At 47.3% G+C, this 20,873-nt stretch overlaps 1 protein-coding gene across 2 annotated transcripts in view; it reads right to left on the reverse strand.

Moving 5' to 3' along the window:
- Positions 1-20,873, reverse strand: part of bcar3 (BCAR3 adaptor protein, NSP family member) — a 59,640-nt gene that overhangs the window by 10,115 nt on the left and 28,652 nt on the right. For both annotated transcript variants that reach the window (XM_035646586.2, XM_035646587.2), the window contains one exon: positions 210-338. In XM_035646586.2, the coding sequence (XP_035502479.2) occupies positions 210-338 (129 nt within the window). The remainder of the gene's footprint in view (positions 1-209; positions 339-20,873) is intronic.

Raw genomic sequence — 20,873 nt, forward strand, 5'->3', positions numbered from 1 at the left:
GCGCGTGTGTGCGTGTGTGAGTGTGTGTGTGTGTGTGTGTGTGTGTGTGTGTGTGTGTGTGTGTGCGTGTGTGTGTGAGTGTGCGTGTGTACGTGTGTGTGTGTGTGTGTGTGTGTGTGTGTGTGTGTGTGAGTGTGCGTGTGTGTACGTGTGTGTGTGTGTGTGTGTGTGTGTGTGTGAGTGTGAGTGTGTGTGTGTGCGCGTGCTACCTGTCTGGGTATCGCTCCGTGGTACCACGCATGGCTCCTCGGCTCCTCACAGTTCATCTTCAGCTCCTCCTCCAGCTCCCGGCGGTGTTTCTCTGAGGGACAGTCCAGAATGAACTGGTCCCTGGAGAACTGTGATTTAAAAAAAAAAGAAAAGAAAAACCAGCCGTCAGTGTCGTCGTCCATCGATCCGTAGATCTGACGACAGCCGATGTTTATGATGACAGATTTACAACAATCCCAACAGTTTTTCAATGTGATGAGGTCAAAGCTCAAAGGTCACAGGTACAACGATGACTTTGACTGCAGAAGAAGAATGAAATGAAATATAAGAGAAAGCTCTGGCAGAGGAAGGTGATGGGGCCGTCGAGGGAATAGAAGGTTAATAATGGGAGCGTTTACAATTAAAAAGGAAATTATTAGTGAAGAATTTGTCAAATTTCCTCATAAAGGATTATGTTACTGTCAGGATTACTTTTGTTTGAAGGATTATATTATCTTGATTGTCTTCAGAACACTCTCACAGGCCTGTGACCTCCTCGTCTTGTCCTGGTGAGCGTTTCTGTCAGAGACCTTTATTCCAATAAATGCCTGGCACGGTGAACGTATCTGGTAGGTTCATTTAAAAACGCGTAAATATGCATATTTCTCCCTCAGAATGATCTCCCGACCCCCTGAAGGGGTCACGACCCCTGGGCAGGAAACCACTCATGTAGCAGCAACAGTTACACAGACCGACGCTCCGTCACAATACATCCCTTTTTTTATCACGTATATATTTTCCAAACACATTGAGCAATATAATTAAAGTACATGAAGTGTACTTGTTAGTATTAATACTGCTACTGCTGCTACAACTGCTGCCCCCACCACTGCTGTGACCATGACCACCACCATCATAGCGAGAGCTGCAGCAGTTAGTCGATCACACACTTCCTTTCATACATCACATGGAAACACAGCTCGCACCACGTGATAACTTACACACACATCTCACAACTTAGTCAGGCATTTTTTTTTTTTAAAAGAATCACTAATTTGAGGCTTTACGATCCGTTCGCTCTGTAACACGGGGCGACAAACTGCAAATCGATTGAAGGTCACAACACGAACACCCCGTAAAGATGAGAAGTGTGTCAAGGTGGAAACAGAGCTCGACCTCAGTCGGACACCGGAGAGACGACTAACTGGTCCGTCGGCGAGTTTGGCTCATGAAGACGAGCCGGAAGGTTTGGAAACATGTCAAAGCAAAGTGAAGGACAGAGGACAAAAGTCCTGTCACAACCTGACAGGATGCAGAGTCAGCAGAACCACACACACACACACACACACACACACACACACACACACTTACATGACAGCTGCTGGGTCTTTGCATCGTGTTCCGTCCTCCTTCACACACTTCATATCACACACACACACACACGTCCACATGTCCCTCACACTTTCTCTTTCTCCCTGCGTCTCTCTCAGTGATTTTCCTCCCTCTCTCTCTCTCTCTCTCTCTCTCTCTCTCCCCCTCTCTCTCTCTCTCTTGTCTTTCCACCCACTTCCTCCTGACGTGACGTCATCATCGCCATGACCCCACCCAGCTGCCCGGACCTGCCTCCGTACACACCTTCACCTGACGCACACAAACACACGCACGCACGCACGCACGCACACACACACACACACACACACACACACACACTCTGGTGACGCAAACTCCTGCACTAGTCGGCCTGTGTCTTTATTAACCTGTTCCCGGCTGAATCTGTCACATGTACACACACGTTTTGTCAGCGGTCAGCAGCGCGGCACACAAGCAATAATTCACTGTTTATGGCAATTGTCATTTTTTTTATTTTTCCATCAACAAAAACAAGGAGAGGCCTCGCCAGCGTCCTGTCGGGAGGTGGAAGTGCTCCATTGTAAATTACAAATGCAAGTGAAAGATTCCTGACTTGTGTTTCTTCCTTTCCCTGAATACCGGCTCTAAGGGAGCTTCTACAAAGGGAACGTCCAGTAACCTCAATAAGCTCCCGATTGTCAAAAGTATCTCAGAATTCACTTCCTATTTCTGCGCTGCATCAATGCACAGACAGTATCGACGCGCTGCACTTTTTGTCATGGAGAGAGAACCTTTCACATACCGTATGTGACTCAAACCGTACTCGTGTGTTTTTTTCGTTGCGCCGCAAATCTCTCTTCGGCCGCACGGTCGAGGTTTGGCTACGAAAAAGTCCGACACGGACACAGAATAACCGCAAGTGTTTGCAATTTTCTGCTGACGCGAAGAAAACACGTCAGACACCCAAACGCCGCCGAGGTACAGTCGAGCGGTCGCAACCAAACCCGCGGCTCGCCACGTGGCGAAGAATCCGGACGAGGGCGGGAGAAAGACGGCTGCGAACGACGGCGAAGACGTGGCCCCGATTTACACCGCCGACGAGGTCAAAGTGTTTCAGTGACCCTTTGCTTCATGCAAAAGATCCGACAATTCTTACAGGCGATATGTGGAAAAAAGATTAGGAGAATGTCATGCGGCAGAATTGTTTTCATTCTGTTAATCCTCTTGCGACTTCTCATCCCCGAGTCGGGCCATTTGTTTGCAAACAGGATCGGGATTTAAAGAATAAATCAAAACCCTAACAGTACAAAAAAGAAGAAAAAAATTCATAACACAAAAATATGACTGTATAGAAACCATTTGGAGGAATCCTGCTTTTTTAAAAATGTCTCATCCATTGGCAACACACGGTCACGCTCTTACACACGACAGAATACTGTACGCTTTTCAATAATTCTAAAGTCTTTTACTTATTTATCCATGTACGTATTAATTTTTGAGCACACAGCCCGGTGTCGTGCTCCGAATGGGATCGAGTCCAGACTAGAAGATGATCCTGCTGCAGATGATGGATACACGACGATGATGATGATGATGATGATAATAACAATATTACGATGTACAGTTGTGCCTGAACTGAAGACTTTGATCCGACGACGCACGGATAAAGAGGTTCAGTGCAGCTCGAGAGCGACACTCGCTCTTCGGCTCTCGAGAAGAATTATTGAACATGAAATTGGAAATATGTCTCTGAGCGTCCCCATGAAACTGAGACCCTGTGGATCCTCTCATCGCTCATCTCTCTCTCTCTCTCTCTCTCTTTCTTTCTGTGGTTTCTCTACCTCTCTCTCTCTAAAGTCATTAGAATAGACCCCTCTGCCCTCAGGCTCCACGTCTCCACGCGTGACGGGAAATCAAACCTCTCATGTTACAGCTGAAAAACAAAAATATGAAAATACATGTAGATATGCACTTGCACTGATTTGGTTTGTTTCCAGTTTGACGAAACTGAGACAGTGGGCAGTGTGGCGTGACCAGTGTGTAGGTGTGTGTGTGCGTGTGTGCGTGTGTGTGTGTGTGGGTGTGTGTGTGTGTGTGTGTGTGTGTGTGGGCGCAGCAGTGGAAAGCACCGGGGGCAGTAGAATTGAACTGTCGTGTTCTGCAGCTGCATTGATTTCGCCGTATAGGATCGGACCTTTGTGCGCTCAGTATAATTGAGATCCGAGCAGTGGGGCCGCATTCAAATCTCATTTTGTTTAAGGTGTTTCTGAAATGAACAGAGAGAAAAATAAATAAATGTAAAAAATCTGAACTAAATGATCGCGGCAAGAAGCATTAACGTGATTTCAGTTTTGTTTTCTTTATCGGTTGACCTTGGCAGTGACCTTATGAATTTGTGTGTCATTCATTCTTTTCATATTTAACAGGGAATCCAGAATCAGAAAATATATTTAATACATTTTTGGGGTTTCATCATTTCAAACAGACACAAAAAGTATTGAGTGTCTGGTTTGTGTGACCAGGAAGTTACAGATTAACTTTTCTGATTAATGAATCACCACTGAACATGAAGGAACAAACGACATGTGGTTTTTTTTATGGTCTGTGTATCATCTGTGCATTTAAATATTACATTCAACTTCGAAACTTTGATATTGGAATACAGGAAAAAGAAAAAAAAGATTTAATTTGTCAGTGTTTTGCTAAAATAACAAGAAAATCAAACCCATAGTATTTCTCTGATTCTCCTGTTTATTTAGCCAATTTGAATAAAAATTTGAAAAACAATATTTCAGATGAAGAAGGTCGACGCTCTTATTGATATTCAGAAGGCAAAAGCTGCAGCAGTCTGGACGGTTCACTAACTCTACTTCTCCTGCTCCCACAATACTAATATGAATATTTCCACGTTGCATCACTTTGTTTGTTATTTTGCTTCTCACACTCTTGTGTTGCACGTTGGTGAGAAGCGGCTTTTCCTGTTGTGCCAGCGACTAATGCAGACTGGAGAAGAGCCGAACCGGATGAACGAAGAAAAAACACCACACACACACACACACACACACACGGGGGCGCGCCGTGGGAGCCGAACGGTAAAAGCGTCGAGCTTATCTGATTCATGGAACTGGAGCATTACGGCGACGCAGCGCAGCCATTGATTATAATCATATCTGGGATCATTTCATTCATTGCAGCGGTCACAATGAAGTGCTTCTTTTTTTTCTCCCCCTCACATCTGCCAACATACAGTAGCTGATGGATGGTGGAGTGGGGGAGGGGAGTGGAAAGGACCTGCTGTATATATGACGGGGAGTAGAGAGGGAGGGAAAAGATGGATCATGCACATTAGGATGGAGAAGAAGAAGAAGAAGAAGAAGAGCGGAGGAGGAGGAGGAGGAGGAGGAGGAGATCTGGAGTGGAAGGACTGAGGGAGAGGAGCAAAAAAGAGATGGAATCCCCCCCCCCCTTTAATAAGATAATATTAATGATGTCATCTTCATTGAGCTGCTGCATGTGTGTGTGTGTGTGTGTGTGTGTGTGTGTGTGTGTGTGTGTGTGTGGACCATAACACAGCAGTAACAGTACAGCTGACTGTAACTGTTATTCCTTCCTCCTCCTCCTCCTCTTCCTCTTTTCTCCGGCCTCACAGGTTGAAGGATCCCCCCCCCCCGACTGAGCCACGGCCTCACACACCTTCACCTCCCTCGCTCCCTCGCTCCCTCGCTCCCTGTACGTGTGATCCAGAGACACTGAGCCTCGGTGCTCACAGATGGCCGAACCGGTTTATCTGTAATCTGTGATCTGTGATCTGTGATCTGTGATCCGTAACTGACTCTCGACTGACTAACGAGAGTTAACTTTATTATTATATGTCATTCAAAGGTGCGGTTTCTTCCATTCTTTCGTTTGTGGAACAGATTTCCATTGTTTGTCGTACTTTTTCCAGTACCTTTTTCAAACTTTTACTGTTTCACACTTTAATCCTCCACATTTAGCATTAACAATCAATAATCTATACCTCATTCTGTATTGTGCTTGTCAACGACTCTACCTCCTGTAAGTAGAGGCTGGTGTATAAACAGAGCAGAAAACAGCTGTAATCATATAAGACATATCTTTATAGCAGAAGTTATAATAACATTTATAAAAACACTTTACATTAATGAACTATAACGATTTTTTATAAACATTTATTAATGCTAAATAGAAGGAGTTAAAGTGACATTTACCACCTTCTTATATTTTCCTGACATATATATAATATTTATTTATTTACTTTCTGGACATTTTACATGTTAATTCATTGTAAAAGTCTCATATTCCAAATATCAATTTTTTGCACAGCAGTCTTGTTTATCTTGAGAACTATGGATTATGATGCTAATTAAAGAGAAACGTTTGAACTGCAACTCATCTTTATGCTACTGTGCCATTAAATGCAAATGCACAAAGTCGTTATTGTACCGCAGAGAAACGTGCATCATATCCAATTTTTTTAAATACTAATAACTGCCTTGTATTGTATGTTGCAGTTGTATTCGGCGCTATCATGTGTCCGACCGGCGACGCACCTGCGCTACATGAGACGTTCTGCACCATTGAAATGTGACGAGGGTGTGTACAGTACATGCAGATGATTACATGACCACCGGTCTCGTCCGAGAGCTCATAACAACAATCCCTCGCTCCGCGTCGCGGTGCGGCCTTTTTAATCGTCCGACGACCAACAAGTGACATTTGGTTTGAAAGGATTTCAACAGTAACTGGATTTTCAAAAACATCATTTTTGCCCTGACCGACTGGTGTGTGTGTGTGTGTGTGTGTGTGTGTGTGTGTGTGTGTGTGTGTGTGTTTACGTCGGAGCTGATACATTAGTTCAAAACCAGGTTTCGCTTTTCCTGTTCGCCGCGACAATCCGTCCCCGGGGCCCAATCGGAGGCGGCGGCGCCGTAAGCTGCTTGGCCTCTTTGAGTTCGGCGAGGTGAAGACAAATAACCTTTTAGCATTATGACTGAATCCTCATCCTCTCACACACACACACACACACACACACACACACACACTAGCCGACATTATAATCCTCGTCTTGTCCGAAACACCGCGCCTGCTGCGTGACGACGTGCGAGCTGAGAGAAAAGCAACGATGGCAAGATTCAGTTCAAGTGAATGTCAACAGAACCCCCCCCCCCCCCCCCCCCCCCCCCCCCCCACTGCAGCCGTTGGTCCAAAATAAAATATGATGTTGAGTGAGCGCGGCGTGTTTGATGTTCCTCTCCTCCTCCAGTCGTCTGTATTGTTAAAATATCCCCTGTGCATCTTGTCGTGCTCTGACACTGATCATGATGGGGAGGGTGTTGTTGTTGTTGTTGTTGTTGTTGTTTTTACAGTGCAACGTCATTTGACCTGATGCCGCTGTGAGGAAGTCAGCGCTTGAGCTCTTGAGCTGGTGCTTTCTCACTCGTTTTGGTTTCCAGGAATGGTTGTATCGTCGTGACTCGGGACACTTGATCGGAGACCATTTCTTTTTCCCCCTCAAACAACATCACAGTTTACACGACAGACGAGTGACGGCAGCCTTTCAAAAAAAAGAAAAAGAAAAAAGGAGCTTTTTAAACTCAGTACTTAACTCGTTCTTAAGCTGTTTGTCCCACTCAGAGATTATATCATTTATTTTTTTTACATCATCATCATTAGAACTCTTTATCAGCTGCTCTTTATCTGGTACTTCCTCTTCTCTTAATCTGTTCTTCCCTTTCTGTGTCTGTCTCTCCTCTCATCTCCTCTCATCTCCCCATCTCATCTCCTCCTCCCCTCCTTTTCTCTTTTCGTCCTCTCCTCCTCCCCTCCTTTCCTCTCCTTTACTTTCTTCTAATTTCCTTCCCTGTCCTCTCTCCTCTCTCCTCCTCTCCTCCTCTCTCCTCCTCTCCTCTCCTCCTCTCTCCTCCTCTCCCTCCTCTCCCTCCTCTCCCTCCTCTCCCTTCCTCTCCTCTCCTCTCCCTCCTCTCCTCTCTCCTCCTCTCCTCTCCTCCTCTCTCCTCCTCTCCCTCCTCTCCCTCCTCTCCCTCCTCTCCCTCCTCTCCTCTCCTCTCCCTCCTCTCCCTTCCTCTCCTCTCAACTCCTCTCCTCCCCTCTCTTCTCCTTCTCTCCTCCTCTCTCCTCCTCTCCTCTCCTCCTCTCCTCTCCTCTCACCTTCTCTCCTCCTCTCCCTTCCTCTCCTCCTCTCCTCTCCTCCTCTCCTCCTCTCCTCTCCCTTCCTCTCCTCTCCTCTCACCTTCTCTCCTCCTCTCCCTTCCTCTCCTCCTCTCCTCTCCTCCTCTCCTCCTCTCCTCTCCTCCTCTCCCTCCTCTCCCTTCCTCTCCTCTCTCCTCCTCTCCTCTCTCCTCCTCTCCTCCTATCCTCCTCTCCCTCCTCTCCCTTCCTCTCCTCCTCTCCTCCTCCCTTCCTCTCCTCCTCTCCTCCTCCCTTCCTCTCCTCCTCTCCTCCTCTCCCTCCTCTCCTCCTCTCCTCCTCTCCCCTCCTCTCCTCTCCCTTCCTCTCCTCCTCTCCTCCTCTCCTCTCCTCTCCTCCTCTCCTCTCCTCTCCTCTCCTCCTCTCCTCCTCTCCTCTCCTCCTCTCCTCTCCTCCTCTCCTCCTCTCCCTCCTCTCCCTTCCTCTCCTCCTCTCCTCCTCCCTTCCTCTCCTCCTCTCCTCCTCCCTTCCTCTCCTCCTCTCCTCCTCTCCTCCTCTCCTCCTCTCCTCCTCTCCTCTCCTCCTCTCCTCCTCCCTTCCTCTCCTCCTCTCCTCCTCCCTTCCTCTCCTCCTCTCTCCTCTCCCTCCTCTCCCTCCTCTCCTCCTCTCCCCTCCTCTCCTCTCCCTTCCTCTCCTCCTCTCCTCCTCTCCTCTCCTCTCCTCCTCTCCTCTCCTCTCCTCTCCTCCTCTCCTCCTCTCCTCTCCTCCTCTCCTCCTCTCCTCCTCTCCCTCCTCTCCCTTCCTCTCCTCCTCTCCCTTCCTCTCCTCCTCTCCTCCTCTCCTCTCCTCCTCTCCTCCTCTCTCCTCCTCTCCTCCTCTCCTCTCCCTCCTCTCCCTCCTCTCCCTCCTCTCCTCTCCTCTCTCCTCCTCTCCTCTCCTCCTCTCCTCCTCTAATCTCCTCACTATGTTTCTCTGTCTCTTGAACTCTGGACGAAGTTTTGAAAAGTGACAGTAAAAGAAGGAGAGAAATTCAAACGGTCAGCGGTGCAGCCGCTTTGGGGGAAAAAACATCCAGGAGAGAGGGCGGAGAAAAATCTTTTCAATGCTGCGCGATTATTCAGCAAAAACCTTCATTGCTTCCACCGTCGAGTGACATGCGATGAGGAGATTCAATGAAAGTGGATCACTTCAGTGCAGCCGAACAACGACGCGAGGGAGGAGTGGCCGTTCTCTGGCCTCTGATTGGCTGGACGGTCTCAAAGCCGAGGAAGGTCCGTGAAAGGTCGTGGATCTTTTTTGATTTCTGCATCTCCGCATCTTGACTTCATCGTCCCCAGGACCCCACCTTTCCTGTTTACACACAACTAAATCGACGCTCCCTTCCTGTGTTTACGGGACCAGGAGGCGTCTCACTGGTCGGTGTGGGACCGGCTGCTGTATATCGTGCGTTCCATCTCCGGAACAGGCCGCGGTGCAGCGGGCACACGCGTTGTCTCTGCAGTGGATTTGCCATCCGGTATCTTATTCGAGAGCCGGCTCACAACAAGACGTGCAGCACATTCTGAACACTGAGCTGCACAGCAGTTGTGTGTTAACTCCATGGTCTCCGTTTAGGGGTCGCGGGGGGACGTTGGGCGAGAGGCGGGGTTCAGCCTATCACAGGGCCACATACAGAGACGGACGACCATTCACTCTCACATTCACACCTACGGTCAATTCAGAGTCTCCAGTGAACCTGACCCCATCCTGCATGTCTCTGGACTGTGGGAGGAAGACGGAGAACCCGGAGAGAACCCACGCACACACGGGGAGAACATGCAAACTCCACAGAGAAAGGCCCCGGTCGGTTTGAACCGGGACTCGAACCCTGAACCTTCTTGCTGTGTGGCTAACCACTACACCACCGTGCCGTTTTAACTCTTAGCTGAATATTTGAGAAGCAGGGAGGAGGAGATGTTCATTTTTAAATCAACGCTCCTGCAATCGTACCAGTAGTCGGGCAAAGCCGCCTTTTCCACTAGGCTACGACAATGTGACCTTTCTTTTTCAGGACCCGTCTGCACAAATCCGTTCGCACCTCAACCATCCACCAGAACAATCTATCATCCAAACCAGTGCTTCATTTTGTGTCTGCAAGACATCTCTGTTCATTCGATTCACAGATTTGAAAAAAGGTCTCATCGTCCACCTCCGTGGCCAAAAGTATTGACGCGCCCTTTGGAACTCTCCTCTCTCAAAATAAAATTGAAAGTGTCACGTGGGAGGAACTTGACCGGCCTGCAAAAGGAATCCCTGCGGCCAATCAGCTTCCAACGTCCGGCAGAGAAACCGAAAGCAGAGAGATGATGCGTCGCAGCATATGAATTCCCATGTTGTTGGAATGAGATGTTCAACAAGCACAGTGGGAGTAATGCGCGGGTGTCCGCATACTTTTGGCCGCGTAGCGAGCGGGATGACACAAACGTAGAGCGTTTTTTTTCCCCCCCAGACTTTGCCGGCTTGCAGCAAAAAAAAAACCAGAAAAGCAGAAAAGCGGAGCCCGAGAGATGAAGTCTGCAGCTTCACGTCTCATGATAATATCCGTTTAGAAATGAAAACTACACAACACAAAAACAACCTTGATGTAAAACGAATTACTTTCTCATTGTGCAGAGACGGACGGGGAAGATTGCGAGATTCACACAAGACAAACGGCCTTTTCCAATGTGCACTGTGTTGTGCACCGTGGGGCCTGTTCCCATGGGAGCCGGAGTCATCTGTAGGTACGTCTGGATTTTCTACGCGTGTGAAATGAATCTGCTGAATCTCCGGACTCCGCCTGACACCGGGGTTCCTCGGGGGACGCTAAACAGGTCATGACGCGAAAAACTCCGTGGCACAAGTGACATGCGCAGAAGCAAGAGGCTGCCTCCCTCCGGACGAATGGGCGAGCGCCCAGAGAGACAGACGGAGGAGAGGGGAAAGAAGGGCGGGGGGGGGGTGACCAGGAAAAGACCTCCTGAGAGAGGAGGAGAGGAGGAAGGTGGAGATGAAGGATGGAGGGAAGGGGGCAACGGAGCGAGAGATGAAGAGCCATGCCAGTCATTTCTCTTATAAAGTTTTAATATCTGTATTATTATTGTTTTTTTCAGGCCTAACAACGTGAAACATGAGATTCAGAGCAGCGCCAGTAGAGGACAGGTTTTCTTTTTTCTTTTTTCTTTTTTGGAACGCAGAAGGTCTCGTGAGGTCACGACGCCAGGTCGGAGAAGTTAAGGAGATTTTTTCGTTTTCCTTCATGGCGTGACTCCACTTTCCTCCTCCGGAGGATTTGAAATCGCCTAAATCGACGAAGGTTCGCCGCGCGCAGCGAGAGGAAGTTCCACTAGGATTTAGTTTTGGTTTTCAACCAATGCACCCGGATTTCTTTATACCACAGAATTGTCCAAATGAGAGAACCGGTATTTCTTCTTTTTGCTGTGCAGACAGAAGATAATGGCACATATTTCTGCACAGTTTGATCTCAACTTGCCTTTTTTAAAACTTCTCCATTTCTGGAAAAGAACTAATCCAATAACCACGTTGCCCCTCGACCGCAGAAAACAGCGACTGCACCTTGTGCCCGTGGGACAAGAGCCAGTTGCGTCAGGTCAATCAAAATGCAGGAGCTTGGTAAGTAATAATTCATTTTCGCTGATGCGCTTGTCCGAAGCGACTTACAACCGTCGCGCCAGGCAGCATTAAAGGGGCCCACACTGGGAATGACCTGGAGATCGAACCCCCGACCTCCTGTACCAAAGTCAGCGGTGTGACCCGCACGCTGCGCAAAAAAACTCCTGATCCAACCAAGGCTCACAATCTCAAAAACGAGCTGTGAAGTCCACCTGCTCTTGTTTTCAGAACCACATTCTACGCAAGGGCAGATTGCGCAAGATGTTTACGAGTCTTTTAAGAATATTGTCCCTCTTTTGAAACGTATCTTAAAGTCTCAGAGTCTCAAAGTAAGTCGTTTCGCGTGTAAGTCAAGCTGCGTTACTGTCAGGGACGCTATTTCGGGCCACATTGCGTCTTTCCTTAAGCTGTGAGAACTTGTTTCGACGCTTCCCGGAAACAAATGCTTCATAATCCCACGTAGGAGCTGGTAAGTCGCACTATTGGGCCGCACCGGCAAGAAGGCTCTGGGTTCGAGTCCCGGTTCGAACCGACCGGGGCCTTTCTGTGTGGAGTTTGCACGTTCTCCCCCGTGTGTGCGTGGGTTCTCTCCGGGTTCTCCGGCTTCCTCCCACAGTCCAGAGACATGCAGGATGGGGTCAGGTTCACTGGAGACTCACTGGAGATAGGGTGAACCCCGCCTCTCGCCCAACGTCCCCCCGCGACCCTTGAGTGGATAAAGCGGTCGACGATGGACGGATGGGGGGCGTCTCCGTGTCATAATTTCAAAGTTGCTTCCATTCGCCACAATTGATGTTTTTTTGGAAACGTCTCATGAGCCGATTTGGGAAAATCAAATCATTTGAACTAACTGAACTCAAATTGAATGGAAAAACTGTTAAGGAGCGAACTCTGCGCAGATTCGATTTCACCTATTTGACTGTGGATGGGGTTTGATCAAATCTACGTGTGTGTCCCCCCCCACCTCACATCACATGCGCCATGCGTCTCTACCTCGTGTGTAAAGAAACATGTGTCCTCCTCCTCCTCCTCCTCCTCCTCCTCCTCCTCACCGATCCACACTGGGACAAAAACCCTGGTCACCTCAGCTGCCCCCCCGCTTGCCCCCGCTGCCTCCAATCATCTTAATGTGCGCTCGCCCAATCTGGCTGACGTCACTAAAAGAAGACAAACTGCCACAAGTTGGTAATTTGTCATCCTCATGAGGACCGGCGGCGTCCTCGTCCTCGTCCTGCTCTCTGTGTCCCACCCCTCGCTCCCTCGGCCATCGCACACTAACCTTGTGTGTCTGCCAGCCGAGCTGCCCGCTACGGATGAAGCCGGCTATATATCTCACACTCACACACACACACACACACACAGAGTCAGACAGTCACACACTGTTGGTCATTTATGGGAGCGTCTGGTCCGAGTAATAAAAGCCCAGTGTTCAACTCACAGAGAGGGAGGGAGAGGGAGGAGGACCATTCAGACTGATTCGATTTCGCGCCGGCTGCAGAAGTGTCACCATGAACTCATCAGATGGCTTTCTACAATTTGAACTTCTTCTCTTTTTCATCATGGCTTTTATTTTGAATTCTTAATATCTCACGGTGGATCGCACCCAGTTGCTTCACACACAACACCAGCAGACGAGGGAGCGCCGGAACAAATCTGCCAAATGTGATGTGATCGATTCTCAGAATGAAAACACGAATGAGCAGCCGTAGATTGGAACACACACACACACACACACACACACACACACACACACACAGGAAGAGTACAGTACAGTGCAGAAGAAGCTGCAGAATGGGAGCATGTGCGCGTGCAAACCATATTTGTCATAAAGCATTTTTACACACAAATCAAAATGATATAAAAAACCCAATCTTCACACACACACACACACACACACACACACACACACACACACACACACACACACACTCCTGTTTCTCTCACCTTTGCCGAGATCACGGAGTTCTTGTGGTAGAAGCAACACAGAGCAGCTGTCAGGTTCTTGAGGTTGCATCGCTCCGACATCCTCGCTAACTTTTCCCCAACTGGGAACCGGGATGGAAACCGACCGCCGGGCTCACTTCAGCTGCAAATGCCGCCCCCGTCGCCTTGACGACAGACCCAACCCGTGACTCGGATGACTCTAACAACCCACGGGCCCATGAAGGAGTCGCATTTGCATCTTCTGAGAAAAAGTTAGAAGTAGCTGCAGTGTCGTGGGGAGAAACTGGGTGAACTTCAGGTCCCGAGCATCCTGTGAGCGACGGTATCGGTCCCTCATCCCCCGGCCCCTCTCTCTCCTCCACGGTCCCCTGCAGGGTGAACCGACTCCGCTGCTCGCTCTGCTCCAATCCTCCACCCCCCCCCCCCAACCCACCCACTCCTCTTTCACTCCGCCCACCCAAGCTCCATATATGGGCGAGAGACAGACCCGTGTGACGCGATGCTGACTGGGAGTGGCCCGGGGGCAGAGTCTGGTCCCCTCATGAGAACATGTGGATGATGGGGACGCAGATAAACGGAGGGCAGAGCTCTTCCGCAGCAACTTTGATTATGATTCATGTTATTTAAAAATGGTCCACTTGTATTGAATATGTAGTTTATTCAGTATTCGCAGCAGTTTGATAGACAAACCACGTGGCAACTACATGTTCAGTGTCTCATTTTTACTATATATATATATATATATATATATATATTATATCGTGTCTCTTGAGTTGGGACTGAAACGGATGATTGTTTTCACTATTGTGAAAGAAACTCAAGATATTTACCAGTTGACATGTTAAAAATAGCTGGTTCATGCAACCAAATATGCTCAAAATCAAAAAGACTTTCAGAAACATCTTCTATTCATGTTTCATTTTTAAACAGAACAAGTGAATTTGGGGAGTTTCTACTTAAAAATAACAAACAATTATTCAATGTCAAAGTGATTTTTATTGCCAGATCTTTTCCCATTTTTATCCCCGAGTCTTTGTTCCTGAGCACTCGTCGCTATGAAGTTCCTGCACTGCACTTGAATAGGGTTTTTTTGCACCGATGTGATTCTATTTGCATCTGAAGTTGATGGAGTTTGAGTCTCTGCCCCCGAAAAGCAAATGAATCAAAGAAAAGACATCACTTCCTGACTGCGCTACAACAACAACCAGCGTTACCGGGCGCCAGATGATCACGCGAAAACATCTGAGGGCAAAAGGTCATTGTCGTGTCCTGACAATGATCCAACATGGTGCTGCATGACGAGAGGTCAAGGTCAACTGGTGTGTGGGTGTGTGTGTGCGTGTGTGTGTGTGTGGGGCTGTGTAACTCCTGGGAACCTTTTCTGGTATAAACACCGACCTTGTCGGGGGCCGGCCGGCCGTCCTCATGGGGAATCAACGTCTGGTCCTAATGAGGCCCAACGTTATTTCTGAGGCCCGGGTGTGAATTTGATGGTCGCGTGTGAATTCTTTATGGTTACGCTTGGGGGTGAGGGTGAGGTTACGGCTGAGGCTGCCCACGATGAATGGAAGTCAATGTAAGGTCCCGACAAGGATAGCTGCCCAAACGTGTGTGTGTGTGTGTGTGTGTGTGTGTGTGACCTTCTCAAATAGCTGGCCATTTGTGTTACTTAATGGCTGTTAAGCAATTACACCCACGCACACGAGCTAAGTGCCGCAGCTTTCCGACCCCGTTCACACATTCACAGACACACACACACACACACGGAGAACATACGTGTGTGTGTGTGTGCGAATTAAAATTGTAAAAACACAGGACCAAAGCAAACACGCACATATAGACACAGAGTCACGGAGAGCCGGATACACACGCCGAGGGTGACACCCCGGCAGCAACCAGTTCAAGGAACGTTTGGCCCACAGCGCAATGGACCCACTAATTACAGTGCCAACTCTCGGAGGATCCACGAAGGAAATCCATGTTAGAAACATTCCCTGGGGCTCCACACGGCAACACACACACACACACACACACACACACACACACACACACACACACACACACACGGAGCTGCCAACCGCAGCAGCCCCAAATCACCAGCTTGGCTAAATGTCCACCTTAAAATACACACATCCGTCGCCCCAGGAATGCTCTGGAAAAACAGCGGGGGGGGGGGGGGGGACGACAGAAAATCTGCTGCGCCGAGGTTCTATGTTCTCTATTTCTATATCTGTTTGTTGTTTCATGTCAAATGCCCCCGTGGAGGGCAAAGCTTCTCCTGCGACTATATATATATATATATATATATATGACAAAATGAGGGTGAAAGATCATCATTTCTGTACTTTTATTTTAGATATGTAGTTTATTATAGAGTAGAGTAGGTTGGGGACAGAAGCACATCATCCAGTTTCCTGACACAGGCTGGCTGGTTTGTGATGTTCACAGTCAATACACGTTCATGATATCATGCCACCATCATCCCGGTGCCAGTTAGGCGGCGTTTCATCACGTTCCGGCGCCAGAGAACCGACAACAGAGCTCAGAGCTCAGAGCGGTGTTCACCCCTCTGGGCGAGTCTGCGCGTCGTGGTGTTCGTGTTTGCGACGGGGTCATCGATCGGCGGCGGACTGTGAGCGCGTATCGATCGGTGCAACGCGACGCCCTTCGTTGCGCGAGCCCGACTTTACCCCCCAAAAAATGGGGATGGCACACAGTCTGTGCACTGCGTTTGAAAAAAAACAAGGCTTTCAGCTGATGGATTTATTATTTTGAGCCGTATAGTAAAAGTAGGTAACATGATAAGTTAGCACAAGGCCCCAAGACCTATGTGACATAGGCTTTTTCCTTTTCACTAACATCACTGTATACGATTATAATATTTTCTGAAAGGGACTAGCATGAGAGCGCGTGTTGAGAGTAAAGCACTGATTTGTTTTTCTAAAGCAAAGTTTTCACCCCTTGACCCGAACCCCAGGATTTAGATGGCGGCCCTCAAGTTTTCTCTTTTCAAAAAAAGAAGAGCCATTTTTCTACAGAATAAACACAAATGGCTTTGGGTAAAAAAGCGCGTCGACAACATGGTGGCAAACGCCGGCTTTTTCAAATTGTGAATCCTGATCTATTGTGTCTGACCCAGATCTCCACATCGATCACTGCCCAGCGTGACCATTCGGACGGGTCCCACAATCCAACAACAACGAACATGTATTCCTGTTCGTACTGAATTAAGGATTATCAGAGCTCCAATCTAAAAGTGAAAGACACTTGTCCTGTTCATGTCCAAACGCCACTCGTACCACGTCGACCCGACTACGTTTCCTCCAACAATGGGCCGCGACAGTCCAGAGACGGCATTACCACCGAATTCAAACGGGATTAGCGACGTCTTAACGGAAGATTATTAATGTTCATGTACTGCGGCGGCACGCTGTGCGGTTTGCTGGCCAGCTGCCCTGCTCTGCTCGTGCGCCGACTGATTGGCCGTCCCTCCCGCTCATTGGCGGGCGGTCGCGGCTGGCGGCGGCAGGAGGGTGACCAGCTGGTTCCGGCCTTTTGTTGCCTGGATTTGAACTCGTGCCGGCGTGCTGCTGACAAGACGGCGGTGGCGATCCTTTTTCCTGATGAATGTCACATTGCAAGTTGGACTTTTTAACTGACCAAAAGACTCCTGAGCCATTTACACTTCTGAGATCTGGTGGGTTTGTGTGGTGTAGTACCCGCGTTTGACCACTAGAGTGTTCCAGAGAGCATCTTCACCTGCTATCACTGCTCTGAACACTTCACGACAAAACGTTTAACAGACGAATGAATTGATGATTTTACTGAATAAAAACTAAATTGACACGTTGAGCTCCAACTCAATTAATCACAGTCCTTTTGTCTTATTAATTGTCAAAGAACCAGGACATCGTATTGTTGCTTTCTGTGTGAAAACCTGCGTGCGTGTCCTGCGTACTGCAAATCGCCGTCACTTGAAAGCTGCCAGAGACCACACACACACACACACACACACACACACACACACACACACAGCATTGTTGTTTTCTTCAAGCTCCCAGGGGACGAGAGGGGGAAAGAGCAAAGAGAGGGAAAGCAGTTCGATGAAAGAAGAGTTTTGTTCAGGGATCAACAGGGGAAAAGACTTTCTGTGTCTTTCTGTCGTCCTGTCTTTTTCTCTTTGGCAGTCGTGTCAACAACCGTGGAAAATACAATGTGCTACACTGCCACCTATTGTGAAAGACGGAATTCTTTCCATAATAACTGATCAATTTTAATCTTAATAAATGATGATATTACCAATGTTCATCTCAATTTACCTTTGTTTTTCTATGCATTAATACAGTGTCACTCAATGAACTCTCACCGTCGGATTCAACACAATTAAAACACTTTAAACGTGTTTTAATTACAGTGACCCCGGTTGTCAATCAACTGCCTGCTTATTTGATCCGAGTGAAAGTGAACTCGAAAGTAAATGTTCAGAATTTTGTTTCAGCTGTGGGGGCGTAATTATTCAAATTTAAAAGAAGAAAAAAAGCTTGAGACATTTTAGTTTACGTGTAATGAGTCAAGTAGATATTAAACCTTCACTTTCTAAAATAATTCATCCAAAATATTGAACCTTTCCACGATATTCAATTTTTTTTTAAAAATGCACCTGTGAATGCAACAGTGTGCGGAACCATGAACCTCCAGTTTTTCCAATAATGGTCCAATCTTCAATCCACATTCATATCCTGAAGTTATCTGATCTTGATTTCACGACTGCCTTGATCATTTGGATTTTCATCTCTAATAATCAATGTGAATCATTTTCGAAAATCATCGTCTGTTGTTTGGTTTTCTTACTGTCACAGTTGAGGGTACTGTACATTCTTTCTTCTCAGTGCAGTTACAGGACAAATGAATCCTCACAACAAACCCTGCGGCAAATTCAACGTTTTTTCTTTCACCGACTAATTCCTTGACCCAAAAGCTTTTCTGGGCCGCTTCACTTTCACGTCGCGCTTTTCTCAATTTCTGCTCTTTTGACCTTCGCAGTGTAATTTCCAGCAGTTATGGAAACCGCCAGCTTTCACATCAGAGATAAATCTACTTCCTGTCCGTGAGGGTAGAAATTATAGAATAATACAGCTAATGGGGCAGAATTTAGACATCAAACAGTTCTGGAAGTGAGGCCGACGGCGAGCAGAGAACTTGGCCTCCGCTCAGACGAGAGAGGGATGTCATTACACAATTATTCCGCACACAGACACTTCCTTCCCTGCGTCCTTCCACCAAACACACTGGTACTGTACACACACACACACACACACACACACACTACACACTGTACACGACCGATGGCCTGAGCGCTCCACACAATGCAAGGCTCATTGCCCCAGACACCATTTGTGTGCGATTGACCTTTTGACCTCAGGACGTGACACGTCTGATGCCGCCGTGCGTGTGTGTGTGTGTGTGCGCGTCCGTGTGTGTGTATGTGTTTGTGTGTGCGTGCACATGGACATATGTGAGTGTTTTCATCCTACGCTGGAAATGCAAACACACCTGGAGGAACCGAGCTGACGGCTACACTTTCACACCTATTTTACAATACTCTGGATACAGTAGCTCCATATGCGGTCGGCACACACACACACACACACACACACACACACACACACACTGTTGACTTTTGCTCTCACAAGCCCAATTTCACCATAGAAAAACTCACAAGCGCTGTTTGTCTTTGTGTGTATGCAAGGTTTTGTGTGCGCTTGTGTGTGTGTGTGTGTGTGTGTTTGTGTGTGTGTGTGTGTGTGTGTGTGTGTGGTTAGCTCCCACATGTGCGACCTGCTCTCGTGGGAAGGACCGAGTTTGCCTTTCACACTGACGCGTCAGCATCCAAACGTATGAGCTAATAGATGGAAGAAAAGAGAGGGATGGATGGAGGAGGAGCGGGACGGTGGAAGAGCGGAGGTGAAGACTTTCAGACGAAGTGAAAGTTGAAGTGAGAGAAGTCAGATCTACTGTATCTCAACTGTAACTAGAGCTGAAACTACTTTGCTAATCAATTGCACTTTAAAAAAAAAGAAAAGCAAAACTGCCAAACATTCTCTGGTCTTAACTTTTCATTTGTAGGTGATTTGCTGCTTTTCTCTATTTCATAATAATGAGAACAAAACATTTTTGTGTTTTTTGTACAGAAGGTGAAACTCTGTGTGAAAAATTACAGACTAAAATATGATGAATAAATTAATGGAGAAGATTAGTTAGTAAAACCAAATACATTTTGATAATTAGGTCCAAACTAATATTGTAAACTATTTGTACACTAATGAACTTAGTTGTTACTCTGATGAGACATTGGATAAGATTTTTGGCTGAATGGTGTAACTCATATTGACTAAATCTTACAAATGAATCTGAGAGGAAACTACAAAACACAATCTCATAACAGAGACAGGATCACATGGTGTGATCTAGTTTGTCATCAAGCGGTTTGTGAAGATGTTTTAAACCAGGGATTCAAATTCAAAGTGAGTTAAAAGTTTGTTCGTTGTTGAGTTTTCACTGGCTGTGAAAAAGCAGCTGAACAAACTGTTATATTATATTATATAGTAACTATATTATATAATATTATGCCTGACTCGCTGAGATGATCAGATCAGGAGACTGTTTTTTGTTTTGTTTTGTGATGTTTTTAAATCTGATTTATCCAGAAATGAAAGAAAGAGTAATGATAGATATGGTTGAAAAACAACAATTTTGCCAATTTACAAAACTGTATTTTTTAAGTATAAATACTCATCTATACTTTTGTCTTATTTCAGCTTGAAGCTTCTGGTATTTGTTGTTATGGAACATTTAGGCCTGATTATCTGATATAAACGTGATTTCAGGCTAAACTCCCACTTTTTCATTCCATCACAATAAATCATTTCTTGTTCTGCGTCTTGAGTTCTGTTGTATCCGCCGCGTGTCCGTCTCCGTTGCTCAACCGCAGAAGGATTTGGAATGAACCGACTTATGGATATGATTAAATCAGGACATGTCTGACGACAGAAGACGTAAACAGCTCTTAGAATAATCTGTCCACTTTCGTTTTTCTCCGCAGTCTGCTCGGCACTGAACGTCCTCGCAGTAGAAAAGACGAACTGCCCGAGTTCATTTCTTCAAACTTACGTTTGCCTGTTGCTTGGCGACTTTTGATTTAGATTGAGAAGAGACAGAGACGGAGACAAAATGAAATGTATCGAGTGTCGGCCAGGTGATATTGTGACAAGAGAATGGTCGTCTGTCAGTCGTCGCCTCCCTGGGACTCAGGTGGTGTGTGTGTGTGTGTGTGTCTGTGTGTGTGTGTGTGTGTGCGTGTGTGTGTGTGCGCCTGTGTGTGTGTGTGTGTGTGTGTGTGCCTATGTGTGTGTGTGTGTGTGTGCGTGTGTGTGTGCGTGCGTGTGTGTGTGCGTGCGTGTGTGTGTGTGTGTGTGTGTGTGTGCGCCTGTGTGTGTGTGTGTGTGTGTGTGTGCCTATGTGTGTGTGTGTGTGTGTGCGTGCGTGTGTGTGTGTGTGTGCCTATGTGTGTG

This window comes from Scophthalmus maximus, chromosome 13 (assembly GCF_022379125.1).
Source record: "Scophthalmus maximus strain ysfricsl-2021 chromosome 13, ASM2237912v1, whole genome shotgun sequence".
Taxonomy (NCBI): Eukaryota; Metazoa; Chordata; class Actinopteri; order Pleuronectiformes; family Scophthalmidae; genus Scophthalmus; species Scophthalmus maximus.